At 45.5% G+C, this 20712-nt stretch overlaps 1 protein-coding gene across 7 annotated transcripts in view; it reads right to left on the reverse strand.

The window, feature by feature from the left end:
* PTK2B (protein tyrosine kinase 2 beta) overlaps positions 1-20712 on the reverse strand; it is a 288178-nt gene that overhangs the window by 129664 nt on the left and 137802 nt on the right. For all 7 annotated transcript variants that reach the window (XM_073673841.1, XM_073673842.1, XM_073673840.1 and 4 more), the window contains one exon: positions 7155-7391. In XM_073673841.1, coding sequence (XP_073529942.1) covers positions 7155-7346 — 192 coding nt within the window. In that variant the 5' untranslated portion in view covers positions 7347-7391. The remainder of the gene's footprint in view (positions 1-7154; positions 7392-20712) is intronic.

Below are 20712 nucleotides of genomic sequence, written 5' to 3' on the forward strand. Positions count from 1 at the left end.
TCCAGACCACCAGGGACAACACCATTAATCTTCCACTACTCCAGACCACCAGGGATGATACCATTAATCTTCCACTACTCCAGACCACCAGGGATAATAACATTAATCTTCCACTACTCCAGACCACCACGGATAATACCATTAATCTTCCACTACTGCAAACCACCAGGGATGATACCATTAATCTTCCACTACTCCAGACCACCAGGGATAATACCATTAATCTTCCACTACTCCAGACCACCAGGGATGATACCATTAATCTTCCACTACTCCAGACCACCAGGGATGATACCATTAATCTTCCACTACTCCAGACCACCAGGGATAATACCATTAATCTTCCACTACTCCAGACCACCACGGATAATACCATTAATCTTCCACTACTGCAGACCACCACGGATAATACCATTAATCTTCCACTACTCCAGACCACCAGGGATAATAACATTAATCTTCCACTACTCCAGACCACCAGGGATAATACCATTAATCTTCCACTACTCCAGACCACCAGGGATAATACCATTAATCTTCCACTACTCCAGACCACCAGGGATGATACCATTAATCTTCCACTACTGCAGACCACCAGCCAGGGATAATAACATTAATCCTTTGACCACCAGGGTTATTACCATTAACCATTTCACTACTATAGATGCCCTGGAGGTTATTAACATCACTAACTCTTTATCATTCTACACTAGTAATATTACCATCGCTCTCTCCACCGCTATTAAATTCCAGGATAACTACCATTAAATCCTTCACCACTCTAGACCACCAGGGACATTATTCTTCATTCCTTCATCACTCTTAACTAACAGAATTTTTTATCTCCTCATCCCTCAAGATCACCAAGGTTATATCCAGTAATCCACTCACAACTACTGACCCTCAGGACCCCAAAAAAATGTAACCTGTTAATCCCAAAAGCCTACCAGAAATTCTACGTCTAACTCCTAAACCACCGTACTCATAAATCTACTTAGGGTATGGGGGATTATATGTTTTAGCCCCTTAAACTCCAGCAATCAGTAATATCATTAACTTAATCCCCCCCCCCAGACCACCAGGAACAATAGGTATAAATCCTATGGATATCATGTGTTCTGTAATCAGCCTCATAACGACTATGCCAAGAAAGTCCCTTAAGTGTCCATTTTGGACAAGTTGTACTGGACACAAATTACGGGAATTACCAGGACTAATTTAGATAATCTCATGAGGAAAAAAAAATGTATGAAATCCCCTCCAGCAAAATAAATGAAAATACGGCACAAGGAGCCCACGAGCCCCTCTGTGCCCCCCAGAAGATCCACGCGGCTCATACACGAACGGACCACGACATGGAGACATCACGGCTGCGAGGGATTTCATGGACTTCTTCTATTGTCACTTAGTCGGTGGAGAAAACGGATGAAACCTGATAATCCTGACGCAAGTCACTAAAAATATATCCATCTACAGTATGTGCTCTCTCTCTTTCCTGTCGAAACGTCAGAGAATAAAGATACGGGGATTGTACAATAGGTGGTGCGGAGCGGGGGTCTGGGGGAAGGGAGAGAAAGGGGGGGACATCTGTGTAAGATTGGCAATTAGAAAGATAAACTTCAGGAAAAAGACTGAAAGTTTACTGGCTCGCTCTCCTACGACTAGTGCCGGGTCCTGGCGGGATAAAGAAGTCCTATCGGAAAGGGTTCATGGCCGTCAGTGTTGGTGGTAAGACTGACCATTAGGGTTCTACTAAGGGTCCCAGGTTCAGAAGGAGCCCCTCATGCCTTAAGGTTTAGTTTACTCCTCAGATACCAATTAGGTATCCAAACCAAATGGATTATGACTTGAGTGGTTGGTAAGGAGCCCACGACCCATGACCGGAGTCATCGTCCATGGTCAATTGGCTTCTCCAAAGGACGTATAAAATAAAAGGGACTTTTTACTAGCCTCCAATCTTTTCTGTTCCTGCAGTTTCCAATCTACAATTCCCAAAATCCTAGACAGGGCCGACCAAGCGTGCATGTTTATTATGATAGGGAGAGGGGTAAGACCCTTCTGATAGTTGCCTATCTAACTTCTGAAGAAAGGACAAGCCATGTTGAATACATCATGCCCAATCCTTCTTTCCCCCAACATTTGTCACCAGGGGAGAGTCATAGAACCCCCCACTTGTACTGGAGCAATAATTGGTGATCATACTCCCATGTCTATGACCAGCTTTTATCCTCTCCCACGAGACGGCCCTCAGTGTAAGGCAAATCCACTTTCCTTAAGGCCCCGTCACACTTAACGACGCTGCAACGATCCCGACAACGATACGACCTGTCAGGGATCGTTGCTGCGTCGCCATGTGGTCGCTGGTGAGCTGTCAAACAGGCAGGCTCACCAACGCTCAGGGGAGCAGCGACATCGTGGAAAGAATGTTTCCACGATGTCCTGCTCCTGGTTACGAGCCTGCTGAAGCAGGAGCAGGCTGGTAACTATGGTAAACATCGGGTTACTAGGGGCACACGCGCTCCTAGTAACCCGTTGTTTATCATGGTTACCACTCTGCTACAGTGAGCGGGAGGTTACCGCTCACTTTAGCAGGCTCGTAACTATGATAAACAACGGGTTACTAAGTGCGCGTGTGCCCCTAGCAACCCGATGTTTATCATGGTTACCAGCCTGATCGCTGCTCCCGCTGGTCACACACAGCGATGTGTGCTGACCAGCGGGAGGGCAACGACCAAAAATTGGTCCAGGACACTTTGCAGCGATCAGCGACCTCACAGCAGCGACCTCACACCGTTTCACATAGCGACATCGCTAGCGAGATCGCTGCTGCATCACGGTTTTGGTGACGCAACAGCGACCTCACCAGCGATGTCGCTATGTGTGACACTTTGCAACGATCAGGCCCCTGCTGTGAGGTCGCTGATTGCTGCGAAGTGTCCTGGACCATTTTTTGGTCGTTGCTCTCCCGCTGGTCAGCACACATCGCTGTGTGTGACCAGCGGGAGCAGCGATCTGGCTGGTAACTATGGTAAACATCAGGTTACTAGGGGCACACGCGCACCTAGTAACCCGATGTTTACCATAGTTACCAGTCTGCTCCTGCTTCAGCAGGCTCGTAACCAGGAGCAGGACATCGTGGAAACATTCTTTCCACGATGTCGCTGCTCCCCTGATCGCTGGTGAGCCTGCCTGTTTGACAGCTCACCAGCGACCACATAGCGACGCAGCAACGATCCCTGACAGGTCGTATCGTTGTCGAGATTGTTGCAGCGTCGCTATGTGTGACGGGGCCTTAAGATCCCAACATACTGTAGACAGCAGATACTGCAGAAGTTCCTACTGTAGACCCAGTGGCGTACCGCCAATGGCGGCAGGCCACGCCACTACTATGGGGCCCGTGAGCCGGGCGGGGAGGACGAGGAGGATAAGTGAGTATTGTATTTATGGGGGAGGGGTGGGGTGCGGTGGCGGAGGAATGGGCACACACAGTAGCCGGCTGTGGCAGCTACCACGTGTGCTGCTGCTAAAGAGACATGAATATTCCCTCTTCTCCACTCTTATGGTCGTGGAGAAGAGGGAATATTCATTCTCTTTAGTAGCGGGCACAGAGGAGCGCTGAGCCGCGGCTCCTGCTGACAGTGCCCACTGCTAAAGAGAAAGTATATTCACTCTTCTCCACACCCATAATCCCGACATGGAAAGGAGTGAATACGCCGGAAGCAGCAGCAGCTCACCTCGGCATCTGAGAGCGCGCACTGCTCAATGCTGATATGAGCTGCTGGCAGACAGGACAGATCAGCGCTGAAGCAGAGGTGAGGAAGGAAGGTGAGTATAAGTGTTTATTGTTTTATGTGTGCAGTGATTGGGGCCATACATACCAGGATTGGGAGATGAGGGGTGCCATACATACCAGGATTGGGGGATGAGGGGGCCATGCATACCAGGATTGGGGGATGAGGGGTGCCATGCATACCAGGATTGCGGGATGAGGGGGCCACACATGCCAGGATTGGGGGATGAGGGGGCCACACATACCAGGATTGGGGGATGAGGGGTACCATACATAAAAGGATAGGGGGATGAGGAGGCCATGCATACCAGGATTGGGGGATGAGGGCGCCACGCATACCAGGATTGGGGGATGAGGAGGCCACACATACCAGGATTGGGAGATGAGGGGGCCATACATACCAGGATTGGTGATGAGGAGGCCATGCATACCAGGATTGGGGGACGAGGGGGCCATACATACCAGGATTGGGGGATGAGGGGGCCATACATACCAGGATTGGGGGATGAGGGGGCCATGCATACCAGGATTGGGGGATGAGGGGTGCCATGCATACCAGGATTGGGGGATGAGGGGGCCATGCATACCAGGATTGGGGGATGAGGGGGCCATACATACCAGGATTGGTGATGAGGCGGCCATGCATACCAGGATTGGGGGATGAGGAGGCCACACATACCAGGATTGGGAGATGAGGAGGCCACACATACCAGGATTGGGGGATGAGGGGGCCATACATACCAGGATTGGTGATGAGGCGGCCATGCATACCAGGATTGGGGGATGAGGAGGCCACACATACCAGGATTGGGAGATGAGGAGGCCATGCATACCAGGATTGGGAGATGAGGAGGCCATACATACCAGGATTGGGGGATGAGGAGACCATGTATACCAGGATTGGGAGATGAGGAGGCCACACATACAAGGATTGGGGATGAGAGGTACCATGCATGCAAGGATTGGGGGTGAGGGGTGCCATGCATACGAGGATTGGGGGATGAAGGGGCCATGCATACCAGGAATGGGGATGAGGGAGCAATGCGTACCAGGATTGGGGGATGAGGGGTGCCATACGTACCAGGATTGGGGAATGAGGGGTGCCATACATACCAGGATTGAGGGATGAGGGGGCCATGATTACCAGGATTGGGGAATGAGAGGGGGCCATGCATAACAGGATTGGGGGATGAGGGTGCCATACATACCAGGATTTGGGGATGAGGGGGCCATGCATATCAGCATTGAGGGATGAGGGGGCCATGCATACCAGAATTGGGGGATGAGGGTGCCATACATACCAGGATTGGGGATGAGGTTGCCATACGTACCATCATTGGGAATGAGGGTGCCATACGTACTTGGATGGGGAAATTTACCAGTAGCTGCTGCATTTCCCACCCTAGGCTTATACTTGAGTCAATACGTTTTCCCAGTTTTTTTGTGGTAAAATTAGGGGCTTCGGCTTCTACTTGGGTCACTTTATTTAAAATATACGGTATTTTAAAATCAGTGAGTACATGGTGCCCATAATACTGCAGGACTGTGGGGTGTATTATACTATATGGGGGCTGCATTTTACCCTAAGAAGTATGTAATATACTGTATGGAGGACTATGGGGAGTGCATTATATTCTATGGAGGACCATGGGAAGTTCATTATACTATATGGAGGATTATGGGGGGCGCATTATACTATATGGAGGATTATGGGGGGTGCATTATACTATATGGAGGATTATGGGTGTGATATTATACTATTATAATTATACGGTGCGAGGGTTTGTGTGGGGTCCATCATACTGTTTGGAGGGCTAGTGCGGGCCATTATCCTGTATGCAAACCCATTATACTGTATGGAGGGCTGTGTGGGGGTCACAGTTGCGGGAATCATACTGTGTTGGGGTCACCACACTTTTCCAGGGGAGTTGAGATGGGGCACAGTAGGGTCATTATACTGTGCATGTGGAGGCTAACGTGGAGGAATGCACCATGGGGGTATCATACTGTGTTTCGTGGGCAGTTTTATTGGCATCATACTTTATGAGGGCAATGAAAGAGGAATCTAGGACTTCAGCAGGAGAAAATGACTATGCAAAGGATGGAAAGTTGTGAGATCTGCTCTTCTGAGACACAAATATATATATTTTTTTTTTTTTTTGGGGGGGGGGGGACACCCAATTAGAGCTTCTGCTATGGGGCCCCGTGATTTCTATGTAAGCCCCTGTGTACACCCTAATCGGAGACAAGCGTGTAATATGACTATTGACTCATCTGGGTCCCCAATCCACACTGTACAATGGCCAAACCAATTATCCTCATTCATGGGTCCAATGACTTGTCCGACCCTCATCACATACAATGCAATGGGCAAACCGATTATCCTCCTCTGTGTGTCCATTGACTCATCTGATCCATCAACTCATAGAGTACAATGGCCAAATTAAGTATCTTTATCCATGGGTTCAATGACTTGTCTTATGTCCCAAGCAAAAGAGATGAATGGCCAAATATATCCTCATCAATAAGCCCAATGACCTATCGTACCTCCAACCTCTACAGTCTGATGGGTAAAGAGATTATCCTCATCCATGGGTCCATTGATTCATCTGATCCATCAACCCATAGAGTACAATGGCAAAATGAAGTATCCTCATCCATGGGTTTAATGACTCGTCTTATTTTCCATGCAATAAAGGTCAATGGCCAAATGGAGAATCCTCATCAATAAGGCCATTGACCCATCTGAACTCCAACCTCTAGAATCCAATGGACAAACAGAAATTATCCTCATCCATGAGTCCAATGACTTGTCTGACCCTCAACCCATACAATCCAAAGGGCAAACCAATTATCCTCATCTGTGCGTTCATTGACTCATCTGATCTGTCAACTCATAGGCAACAATGATCAAGCCAAGTATCTGCATCCATGGGTCTAATGACTTGTCTTAATCCCCATGCAATAGAGTAAAATGGCCAAATGGATTATTTTCAGCAATAAACCCAATGACCCATCTGACCTCCAGTCATGGGCAAACAGATTATTCTCATCCATGCATCCAATGACTTGTCCGATCCCCCAACCTATAGAGTACAATGACCAAATCAATTATTTCCATCCATCGTTCAAATAACGTTTCTTACTCCCCAATCAATGATCAAATATCCTCATCCATAGGTCCAAAGACTCGTCTGGTCTCCCCAACATATAGCGAGCCCAATTATCCTCATCCATACAATCATAGATTCTTCTAACCCTCCAACCCATAGAAATCAGCGGCCAAATAATGTTCCGCTTTTTTCTGACTCATAGGAAGTATTTTTGAAAAAAAAATTTAATAAACAATGCAGATGAAGCTCACCCGTATTTCCGTGAATATGCTGCACTTGACAAGCTTGAAGTTCTTCATCAGGTTGGAGCTGTTGCTGTGGAAGCACACCTTGAGAATCCGCATCTCCTCCTTGCTGATCTCTCCATCGAGTGGCTGCTCTGTGGGGCCATCTGACTGCAGAAAGGTGTTTCCCCTGCAACGATTTATAGGGTCCAGAGACATCCTGGCAGGGATCGGAGTGTTGGCTAAGAACAGGACATCACTAATCTATGAAGACAAAGAAGGTTTCATGTATTCTACTTATAATTCCTTCCATGATTAGTGCATCCAAAGCCTACAACATCAAAGAAAAGCAACAAAGATGTTCAATAGTCCGACAAATGTCCTACAGACTAGGTTCTCCACCTCTGGCACAGGGAACACACCATATCTCAAGGGGTTACTTTGTCCTCATATTCTAGTAGGTGCAGCACCATGTAAGATCATAGTCTTTGGGTTCTTGGCTAATCAACATTGTGGACATGTGCTGTAAAGCCAAGGCTGCAGCCTTTGTAGGTTCTAACACATTTTACAGTGTACGATTGAAGGGTTCTTGGCTTGAAAAGTCATAAAAAAAAAACACCCCACTACAGTAAATACATGTCCTCATAAAGTGATTTAGATATCTAGAGGGCAGTCTGCCCAAATAACTTCTAATCATGTTCTACCACTCAAAATGTCTACCATAAACTCATCCACGAAGACACCAAATATCTCAAGTCAATACTCTAACGCTGTTCTGATCGGATTCTTTACATTTTCTCAGCATTTCCAAGACATTTTCCTCCATCAGTATCTCACAAAGTTCTAATTAAATGTGTACTGGACTTTTCTAAGTCAATTGTCTTCTGTCCCATCTCTATTCAAATACAGATATAGGAGAACTGGATTTCTCAAGAAAGTCACTCAATCAATGGTCCTTCTCATTGGCGGCTATGTTAGTATACTGAGTTACCTCAATGAGCTATGGTGAGGTGTAAAAAGAATACTTTAATGACAAATTAAGTTTTACTACAGTTTTATATGGAAGTCTCTTACTGAACGTGAAGAAGAAAATGGAGAATAAGGACCTTTCACGATTCTGCTCCAGTCCAAAGAATGTTAGGAATCCAATATGGCGATGATGTATTTTTCGATGTTGAACCCTTTTTTCAAACAGAAATAAGTTAAAAAATGTTCACAATATTGAATTCCTCAAGTTCTTAGGATTGAAGTATGTTCCTAAGTGGTTTGTTTTTTTTCTGTTTTCTTCTTCCTTGAAGCAATGACCAGTGGAGACCTCCATTGAGTAGATAGATTACTAAAGTTATGTCTATGGCACAATCAGTCTACAGTATGTGAGTCGGGCAAGTGTTCTGCACAAAGAATGTTCTATTATTGGTCAAAGCTGTACACCGATGTCCTGTGGTTTCTACCCTACCTAGACATATCCAGGACCTTCTCACAGGTGACGTTCTACCATAACATCCCCATGTGTGATCCTCAGCGACCTTCTGGAGATCACCAACCAAACTTCTATGTGAACAACCATTATCATAAAATGTATCTAAACTTCTCCCTGTCTGATCAAGATTATGGTTTTGGAGAAAACGGACCTTTCGACAGTCCCGGATAAGTCAATGAGTGGCAGAAGTTTCCTTCTTGTAATAAAAAGTTCTCCATTATTTACCTTTCAAGTGACGCGTTTTGGGAAGTAGCTCTCCTTCTTCAGACTGTACATATCAGCATAGATACTATGTCAAGAGTCAAGAGCCCTACATTCACATCTGAGGTCTGGGGTATACAATGTATATACCAAACGTTTAATGCATGTATATGATGACTGCTACAAATAATTGCAAAGTATTTATGGAGTATAATGAAATGTGAATATTATATTGGTTCCCAGAACCCCTTTAACCCATGTGTATATGATATGTATGCCGCGGCATTGTATGGGCTGCCGTCATCCTAGGGTTAGAAAAAGTGTAAGTGTGCACTGCCCGATTCAGAATCTCTTCATCTGCTCATCTTCTGTCATCTCGGTCGCGGCTTATGCAGAGCGCAGCATCTGACGTGAGATTGTCATCATCTGCTGCGCTCCGCATGGGTGAAGACTGAGAAGATAAAACTCACTTCATTATATCCAGCTTTGTCATTTTGGTTGCTGACAATATATCGAGCATAGAAGCCGATGATAAACTTATCTCATTGTTCTTATTGTTCTCACTTTCCATCGAAACGCGTCACCGAAAATTTTAATCAAAGCTAATTTTTCATTCCAAAAAATGTCACCAACATTGACAGCCTTTTGAATTATTCAACAATGTGAAAATAATGAATATTTTCTCAAAAACTGTAATCAGTATGGGTGCAGTACGGGCCCTAATAGTCTCCAACAAGCGATCCTGCATTTGGACTCCGGACAGCAGCCACGGAACCGACTCTCCTTTTTCATACGTGGGATATATGAGATACAACTACCTAATCAAGGTGAGTAGCCCGTTGTTGACCCTTGTAGAGGTTCCTCACCGTAAAATTATAACAAGAGGTGCCATCCTATTTTTTTATTTTCTTCCAGTCAGAAGATCTTTACGGTTGAAGACAACATGGACATCCAAGGTTCAAGCTAAACATGCAGCCATGGAACCACCACTCCTTCATAAGTGGGATACATGAGATACAACTATCGAATCAAGGTGAGTAACCCGTTGTGGACCCTTGTAGAGGTTTCTCACTGCAAAATTATTACTTTCTCTTTTTTTGTTTCCTTACAGTCTGAAGATCTTTACGGTTGAAGACAACATGGTGATCCAAGGATCAACCTAAACATGCAGCCATGGAACCACCACTCCTTCATAAGTGGGATACATGAGATACAACTATCGAATCAAGGTGAGTAACCCGTTGTGGACCCTTGTAGAGGTTTCTCACCGCAAAATTATTACTCTCTCTTTTTTTGTTTTCTTACAGTCTGAAGATCTTTACGGTTGAAGACAACATGGACATCCAAGGATCAACCTAAACATGCAGCCATGGAACCACCACTCCGTCTTCATAAGTGGGATATATGAGATACAACTACCTAATCAAGCTTCGTAGCCCATTGATGACCCTTGTAGAGGTTCCTCACCGTAAAATTATTACATGAAGTGGAGTCCACTTTTTTTTTGTATTCTTCCAGTCTGAAGATCTTTACGGTTGAAGACAACATGGACATCCAAGGTTCAACCTAAATATGCAGCCATGGAACAGCCACTCCTTCATAAGTGGGATACATGAGATACAACTATCGAATCAAGGTGAGTAGCCCGTTCTGGACCCTTGTAGAGGTTTCTCACCGCAAAATTATTACTTTCTCTTTTTTTGTTTTCTTACAGTCTGAAGATCTTTACGGTTGAAGACAACATGGACATCCAAGGTTCAACCTAAACATCTCATTTACGGTATCTGCAAATCTCCCAGCTTAAGCTTTTCATGAAAATCTCCAAGCTCAAGAAGACCAGGGCATCTTCAAGACGTGTGTCCTGGACGTTGAGGCTTTTTAGGACTTCTACAGAATATTAGTGTACACTTCTTGATGAAACTGCGGTGTGAAATGCGTGTGGTCAACAAGAAAAGAACAAACTCTGAGCTTTTACCATCAATTTTTGTGCTTTTCTGGATACGACTGTACATTTTTTACTTTTTTTTTATATTTCTAGTGCTTTTTAATTTTATGCATATTATTCCTTTCCAGTTTGGTTTATGATTTTGCTTCCCGATGTGATTTTTTTTTTTTGAGTACTGTCTGATGTTGAGACATGGCATCATAAAAGTCAATGGGAGTAAATTGTAATACCACAAGTGGACAAGTGAGGCACTATCTTTAGAAGAACTAGCCCTGTTGACCGCTTCCCCTAGTGGCCAGTGGCAGAACTGCAATATTTTAGAATTTTATAGATAATAATATAGATATTTCATTTTATCAAAAATGCCAATTAAACCTAAAAAATATACAGTGAAAAATTCCAAACCGCTGTCCCCGTCTCAATTTCTATTTCCAGCACCATTTTATGTTATTTTCTGGTTGACTAACATGTGACAGCTGAGAGCGATGCAAAAAAGAGTGCACACATTTACGTCTCATCAAGCTGTTCAAACTTCTGTTTTCCTCCATTTTGATATATTTAGAGACAAAAAAAAAAAAATATACGGAAAAAATATAACTAAAATATGGACGATCAGCTCCTCGGAGAGAAAAATCAGAAATGTTTTACGTAAGATGAGATGACTACATCAAAAACAACAAAAACTGTGCGCCCAAGTCATCGATTAGCTGGAGCTGACGCCAGGGAGGCCCTGATCATGGGTGGTGACCGGTATAATATCTAATGGTTTATGACAAAGCGACTGCCGGGGAATAAACTGCACCCGGATCCTGGTGTCCATCGGGGCTGGAAATCGCTGCCAGGATGGAGGCTTCATAACACTGACCAGAACCGGCGGCGTCTGATGGGTTTCCGCACAGAATCCTGCATTTCAGGGACACTGACACTAATGCAAATAAGCGTAGAGAAAAAGTATGCAACTCGGCCACATAGTGCAAAATACAAGCACCATACTGTGCATGGTGCTATAATATAACCACCATACTGTACACTGTGCTAATATATAACCACTATACTGTACACTGTGCCATAATATAACTACTATACTGTACACTGTGCCATAATATAACCACCATACTGTACACTGTGCCATAATATAACCACCATACTGTACACTGTGCCATAATACAACCACTATACTGTACACTGAGCTATAATACAACCACCATACTGTACACTGTGCCATAATATAACTACTATACTGTACACTGTGCCAAAATATAACCACCATACTGTACAATGTGCCATAATATAACCACCATACTGTACACTGTGCCATAATATAACCACTATACTGTACACTGTGCCATAATATAACCACCATACTGTACACTGTGCCATAATATAACCACCATACTGTACACTGTGCCATAATATAACCACAATACTGTACACTGTGCCATAATATAACTACTATACTGTACACTGAGCTATAATACAACCACTATACTGTACACTGTGCCATAATATAACTACTATACTGTACACTGTGCCAAAATATAACCACCATACTGTACAATGTGCCATAATATAACCACCATACTGTACACTGTGCCATAATATAACCACTATACTGTACACTGTGCCATAATATAACCACCATACTGTACACTGTGCCATAATATAACCACCATACTGTACACTGTGCCATAATACAACCACTATACTGTACACTGAGCTATAATACAACCACTATACTGTACACTGTGCCATAATATAACTACTATACTGTACACTGTGCCAAAATATAACCACCATACTGTACAATGTGCCATAATATAACCACCATACTGTACACTGTGCCATAATATAACCACTATACTGTACACTGTGCCATAATATAACCACCATACTGTACACTGTGCCATAATATAACCACCATACTGTACACTGTGCCATAATATAACCACAATACTGTACACTGTGCCATAATATAACTACTATACTGTACACTGTGCCATAATATAACCACTATACTGTACACTGTGCCAATATATAACCACAATACTGTACACTGTGCCATAATATAACTACTATACTGTACACTGTGCCATAATATAACTACTATACTGTACACTGTGCCATAATATAACCACCATACTGTACACTATGCCAAAGTATAACTACTATACTGTACACTGTGCTATAATATAACCACCATACTGTACACTGTGCCATAATATAACCACTATACTGTACACTGTGCCATAATATAACCACCATACTGTACACTGTGCCATAATATAACCACCATACTGTACACTGTGCCATAATATAACTACTATACTGTACACTGTGCTATAATATAACTACCATACTGTACACTGTGCCATAATATAACTACTATACTGTACACTGTGCTATAATATAACTACCATACTGTACACTGTGCCATAATATAACCACCATACTGTACACTGTGCCATAATATAACCACTATACTGTACACTGTGCTATAATATAACTACCATACTGTACACTGTGCCATAATATAACAACCATACTGTACACAGTGCCATAATACAACCACCATACTGTACACTGTGCCATAATACAACCACTATACTGTCCACTGTGCCATAATATAACAACCATACTGTACACAGTGCCATAATACAACCACCATACTGTACACTGTGCCATAAAACAACCACCATACTGTACACTGTTCCATAACATAACCACCATACTGTACACTGTGCCATAATATAACTACTATACTGTACACTGCCATAATATAACCACTGTACTGTACACTGTGCAATAATATAACCACTATATTGTACACTGTGCCATCATACAACCACTATACAGTACACTGTGCCATAATATAACCACTGTACTGTACACTGTGCCATAATATAACCACTATACTGTACACTGTGCAATAACATAACCACCATACTGTACACTGTGCCATAATATAACTACTATACTGTACACTGTGCCATAATATAACCACCATACTGTACACTGTGCCATAATATAACCACTATACTGTACACTGTGCCATAATATAACCACCATACTGTCCACTGTGCCATAATATAACTACTATACTGTACACTGTGCCATAATATAACCACTATACTGTACACTGTGCCATAATACAACCACTATACTGTACACTGTGCCATAATATAACTACTATACTGTACACTGTGCTATAATATAACTACCATACTGTACACTGTGCCATAATATAACCACCATACTGTACAATATGCCATAATATAACCACTATACTGTACACTATGCCATAATATAACAACCACACTGTACACAGTGCCATAATACAACCACCATACTGTACACTGTGCCATAACATAACCACCATACTGTACACTGTGCCATAATATAACCACTATACTGTACACGGTGCATTAATACAACCACTATACAGTACACTGTGCCATAATATAACCACTATACTGTACACTGTGCAATAATATAACCACTATACTGCACACTGTGCAATAATACAACCACTATACTGTATACTGTGCCATAATATAACCACTATACTGTACACTGTGCAATAATATAACCACCATACTGTACACTGAGCTATAATATAACTACTATACTGTACACTGTGCCATAATATAACCACTATACTGTCCACTGTGCCATAATATAACCACTATACTGTACACTGTGCCATAATATAACCACTATACTGTACACTGTGCCATAACATAACCACCATACTGTACACTTAGCTATAATATAACTACTATACTGTACACTGTGCCATAATATAACCACTATACTGTACACTGTGCCATAATATAACCACTATACTGTACACTGTGCCATAATATAACTACTATACTGAACACAGTGCCATAATACAACCACCATACTGTACACTGTGCCATAATATAACCACTATACAGTACACTGTGCCATAATATAACCACTATACTGTACACTGTGCCATAATACAACCAATATACTGTACACTGTGCCATAATATAACTACTATACTGTACACTGTGCCATAATATAACTACTATACTGTACACTGAGCAATAATAGAACTACTATACTGTACACTGTGCCATAATACAACCACCATACTGTACACTGTGCCATAATATAACCACTATACTGTACACTGTGCCATAATACAACCACTATACTGTACACTGTGCCATAATATAACTACTTTACTGTACACTGTGCCGTAATATAACCACAATACTGTACACTGTGCCATAATATAACCACTATACTGTACACTGTGCCATAATATAACCACCATACTGTACACTGTGCCATAATATAACCACAATACTGTACACTGTGCCATAATATAACCACCATACTTTACACTGTGCCATAATATAACCACCATACTTTACACTGTTCCATAATATAACCACCATACTGTACACTGTGCCATAATATAACTACCATACTGTACACTGTGCCATAATATAACCACCATACTTTACACTGTGCCATAATATAACCACTATACTGTACACTGTGCCATCATATAACCACAATACTGTACACTGAGCAATAATAGAACTACTATACTGTACATTGTGCCATAATACAACCACCATACTGTACACTGTACCATCATATAACCACTATACTGTACACTGTTCCATAATATAACCACCATACTGTACACTGTGCCATAATATAACCACCATACTTTACACTGTGCCATAATATAACCACCATACTGTACACTGTACCATCATATAACCACAATACTGTACACTGAGCAATAATAGAACTACTATACTGTACACTGTGCCATAATACAACCACTATACTGTACACTGTGCCATAATATAACCACTATACTGTACACTGTTCCATAATATAACCACCATACTGTACACTGTGCCATAATATAACCACCATACTTTACACTGTGCCATAATATAACCACTATACTGTACACTGTGCCATAATATAACCACTATACTGTACACTGTGCCATAATACAACCACTATACTGTACACTGTTCCATAATATAACCACCATACTGTACACTGTGCCATAATATAACCACCATACTTTACACTGTGCCATAATATAACTACTATACTGTACACTGTGCCATAATATAACTACTATACTGTACACTGTGCCATCATATAACCACAATACTGTACACTGAGCAATAATAGAACTACTATACTGTACATTGTGCCATAATACAACCACCATACTGTACACTGTACCATCATATAACCACTATACTGTATGTGACACCCCAGGGGTCTGGTTGCCACAGTGATAGAGATATTATGTCTGAGAGCAGGTGGGAGGTCCTTTGGTCAGGGATCCTGTGCATGCCACACCTCCTGCCCAGTCTTGGGAGGGGAAGAACTTCCCCTGTATAAACCCGGGGCTGAGGCAGGGTGAGTCAGACAAGGAGAGTGGAGAAGAGAAGCAGCATAGGAAACAGCAGAGTTACAAGGAGTCAGGGGCTGGCAGCTACAGAGCTCGCCCTGACTAAGAAGATTCTTTACCGGACCCGGAGTCCGAGGCTGTGAGGACTAACTCCTACCCAGCAGCAGAATCCGTCGGGCAGGGGATTTCAGGTCCTCTGGCCCAGAAGCCTGAAGGCACGGTCACACGCGTGGGACCAGCACCGCCATCGTGGAGCGGAAGCCATTAGAAGGCCCCGAGTCACCGGCCATACGGGTGAGCACCACACGGTACACTCAGGGACGTGGGCTACTTACATCAGCTTCTAGCAAGGTAGCCAGAAGAGTACAGTCAGTTTGGGAGGCCTACAACTACGCCTGGCCAGGGGAGATCCCATCTGCTCAAAGACTGACCAGGCCCCGTTTGCTAGCAAGTACTCCGGGAGGGTCTATCGTTGTTACCAGTAAAGACCCTGAACTACACCGTACCGTCTCTGAGTGGTTCCTGCTACCCCCATCATCCACGTCGGCTGCCCTGAGGCCATACCCCTCCCGTTGGGGGTTATACTATCACGCTGCACAATCCTACCACCGGCCTCAGCGGTCTGCCCTGCAGCAGCAGCTTCCTGGCTGCACTCAACGGGTGGCGTAGTCATCAACTATTTACTACTAATAGACTGCCGTCTAGTTTGACTCCCTGGGCACGGACCGGGTCACCGCCACGAGATTACAACCCTCCACGGATCCGGCTCCGGGTAAGCTCCCGCGTGCGCACCGCAGCGCGACACAGGCCCAGGGGCGCGTCAACTTTGGCGTAGTCGGCAGGATTTCGTGCCCGCAACCACCGGGTACTGCGTGCCTGAAAAGCAAAGACTGTTCAAACTTACCAGTGGTGAAGGTTTCCCGCCATCCGGCGCCATCTTCTACCTTCTTCCCGCCATCCGCGAAGTTTTCCCGCCATCCGGCGCCATCTTCGACCTTCTTCCCGCCATCCGTGGAGTTTTCCCGCCATTGGACGCCATCTTGAGGACGCCGCGCGGGAAGAAGAGGGGCGTGGACTCCGAAAGCGCGCGAGAACTGAAGCCCCGCCTCACGTCCGGACGTTGCGTAAGGTCCTGGAAGGAGCCCAGCAGACGCCGACGTCACAGGAGCGCGACGGAAGGTCCTCAACCCTGACGATCCACTGCGGAGCCACGGCCTACGGAAGAGGATCATCGCAAGGTAGGCCACGGTCCACTAGGGGGGAGGAAGATGTCGGATACGGAGGAGAGCTTCACTGCCTCAACCCCCGCCAGCGCTACCGCTGCTGCAGTTATGCCCTTCACCATGCCCTATATCCTGGGAGCAGCTTGGCTACCCCAGTACTCAGGGGAGTTACATACCCTGCATGACTTTAGAGAAAAGCTGGATAGCCTCTTCCAGGTGTACCCCCTCACAGAAGAGCAAAAAGTGAGCATCCTGGTGGCCCAACTAACCGGGGCAGCCAAAAGGGAAGTAAAATCCTGGCCACCTGGGAGGAAGACTGTCGCAGGGATACTAACCCGGCTGAAGGACACCTTTGATACCCGCACCTCAGCCGAGATTAAGCTTAGATTCTACGGGTGCAAGCAGCGAGCGCATGAGAGTATAAGGGACTATGCACTAAACCTACAAGAGGCCCTGAGGGCCATAAAGCAGACCGACCCTGATGGGGTGGGAAACAAGGACAGGCTGTTGACTGAACAATTTATAGAGGGTTTATATTGCAATGCCCACCGAACCCAGTTGCGGGCAATGGCCTTACAGGATCCCCATCTGGACTTTGCACAGTTCAAGGACAGAGCCATCCGGGTGCTCCGAGAACCGGCACCAGGTGGCGTTGTGACCCACAGACGCCCCACTACCACTTACTACCAGGAGGCGGCGCCCTTGTCAGCAGGGCCTGTGGGAGCTGATGCGCAGGCTTTGGACAATGACCCGGCTCCAGACCTACACCATCAGGTCCAAGAGCTAGCTAAGAGCGTTGCTGCGCTAACCCGAACTGTGCAGTCTTTACAGGTTTCCACCCCAGGGAAGATCCAGCTGGCATCCGGACCGGAGGACATCCCGTGGCGTCGACCAAGGAGGACCCCACCGGCCAGAGGAAGACCCAGTGACCGATACAGTGAGGACGGACGACCCATCTGCCGCCGCTGCAATCAACCCGGACATATGGCAAGGTACTGTTCTTTAAACGGGCACAACCTGGGGTAGAGGGCCAACCCCCAGGAAAAAGATCACCAGGCCCATCGAACTGGCGCGACAGATATGTGGGAGGACGTCCAGTCTTGCCTGTGGTACTGGATGGCATTCCCATGAGTGCCCTACTGGACACCGGGTCACAGGTCACCACCATCCCGTACGTGCTCTTCAAGCAGTACTGGAATGACTCGGATATTACCCGCTACCCCGACGACGACTTGAGTATCATCGCCAGCAATGGTCAGCCCGTGCCACAGATCGGATTTAAAGAGGTGACCATCAAAATTGGTAGAGTCGAACTGGCCGCACAGGGACTGATCATTGTAGATATCGATAAACATGAGAGTCACCCAAAAATAACTCTAGGAACTAATGTAATTGAAAATTGTCTTGCAGAGGTGATTTTCCTTTTACAGCAGGTTGCCAAGAATGCCAGCTCCGGCGAGCAGCGGGTGCTCCAGAAAGAGATCCGGGCACTGATGCAACGGCAACAAGTGGAACTCTCCGGCGGTGAGATTGGTAGCGTAAGAATGTGTGACCCTTTTCCTATTGCCATGCCCCCAAAAAGTGAAATGATGATTTGGTGCCGGGCAGCTATTGGTCTGAGAGGTAGAGATTACCAGGCAATGGTAGAACCAGTTTACTCAGACAGTAGGCCCACCATTTTGACAGCACGGGGGGTGGTCAATGTACGCCATGGGAGGGTGCCCATTCGCATAATAAATATCGGGGAGAGGGAAGTGTACCTGCCCCGGTATGCCACGCTAGCCAAATTATATACCACTAATCAAAGTTCTATACAATCTGTGGAACCCTTGCCTCCATCTCACCCGGAGGAAGGTAACGGCTCTAAGAAAGACATGGAGGACTGGTGTCAGCAACTACATTTGGGTACTGACTCCACTCCCTCACATCAGAAACAAGGAGTCTATCGGGTGGTTCAAGAGTATGAGAGAGTGTTTAGTAAACACCCGTTAGACTTTGGGCGAGTCAAGGGGGTAGAACATCGCATCCCCACGGGAGATCATCCTCCCATAAAAGAGAGGTATCGACCCGTACCCCCTGCACATTACCAACACGCCAAGGGGATGCTTAGAGATATGAAGGAGGCTGGGGTAATCCGGGATAGTTGTAGCCCCTGGGCAGCCCCATTAGTTTTAGTCAAAAGGAAAGACAACACCATGAGGATGTGTGTAGATTACCGGAAAATCAACCGTATCACACACAAGGATGCGTACCCCTTACCAAGGATAGAGGAGTCATTGGCTGCTTTAAGATCTGCTAACTTCTTCTCTACCTTGGATCTCACTAGCGGGTACTGGCAGGTTCCTGTAGCAGAGGCGGACCGGGAGAAGACCGCATTCACCACCCCGATGGGACTTAGCGAGTTCACCTGCATGCCGTTCGGACTCTGTAACGCACCAGGAACCTTCCAACGCCTAATGGAGTGTTGTCTGGGCCACAGAAACTTCGAGACGGTCCTATTGTACCTTGACGATGTCATCGTATATTCCAAGACGTATGAGGACCACCTGAAACACCTGGCGGAAGTGTTCGAGGCTCTGGCGAGTTACGGCCTAAAGGTGAAACCCTCCAAGTGTCACCTCCTGAAACCAAAGGTGCAGTACCTGGGACACGTGGTGAGCGCTGACGGAGTGCCTCCCGACCCCGATAAGATCACCGCAATTAAGGGATGGCCAAGCCCCTCCAGCGTAAAAGAAGTGCGGCAGTTCCTCGGGTTGGTAGGCTACTACCGAAGGTTTATTCCCGGTTTCACCAAAAAGGCAGCACCTATGCAGGACCTCCTGATAGGCCAGTCCCGGAAGGCCAAGAACCAGAAGCCGCCCTTCAAATGGGAAGAGCTGGAAGAAGAGTCCTTCCGCCAGCTGAAGATGGCCCTCACGGGGGACGAAATCCTGGCGTACCCGGATTATAGCCAGCCCTTTATCCTCTACACCGACGCCAGTAACATCGGGCTAGGAGCCGTACTGTCCCAGATCCAGCAGGGGAAGGAACGAGTAATCGCCTACGCCAGCCGAAAACTGCGACCCACCGAAAGGAACCCCGAGAATTACAGCTCATTTAAGTTAGAGTTCCTGGCCGTAGTATGGGCAATCACTGAGCGCTTTAAGCATTACCTCGCTTCTTCCCGGTTCACCGTGTACACGGATAACAACCCGCTGACACACCTGGACACGGCAAGACTCGGTGCCCTGGAGCAGAGGTGGATGGCCCGTCTGTCCAACTACGAGTTCACAATTAAATACCGGGCAGGACGCTCCAATACCAACGCGGACGCC

The sequence above is a fragment of the Phyllobates terribilis genome, unplaced genomic scaffold (assembly GCF_046119375.1).
Source record: "Phyllobates terribilis strain yellow unplaced genomic scaffold, ASM4611937v1 Scaffold_3__8_contigs__length_932513732, whole genome shotgun sequence".
Taxonomy (NCBI): Eukaryota; Metazoa; Chordata; class Amphibia; order Anura; family Dendrobatidae; genus Phyllobates; species Phyllobates terribilis.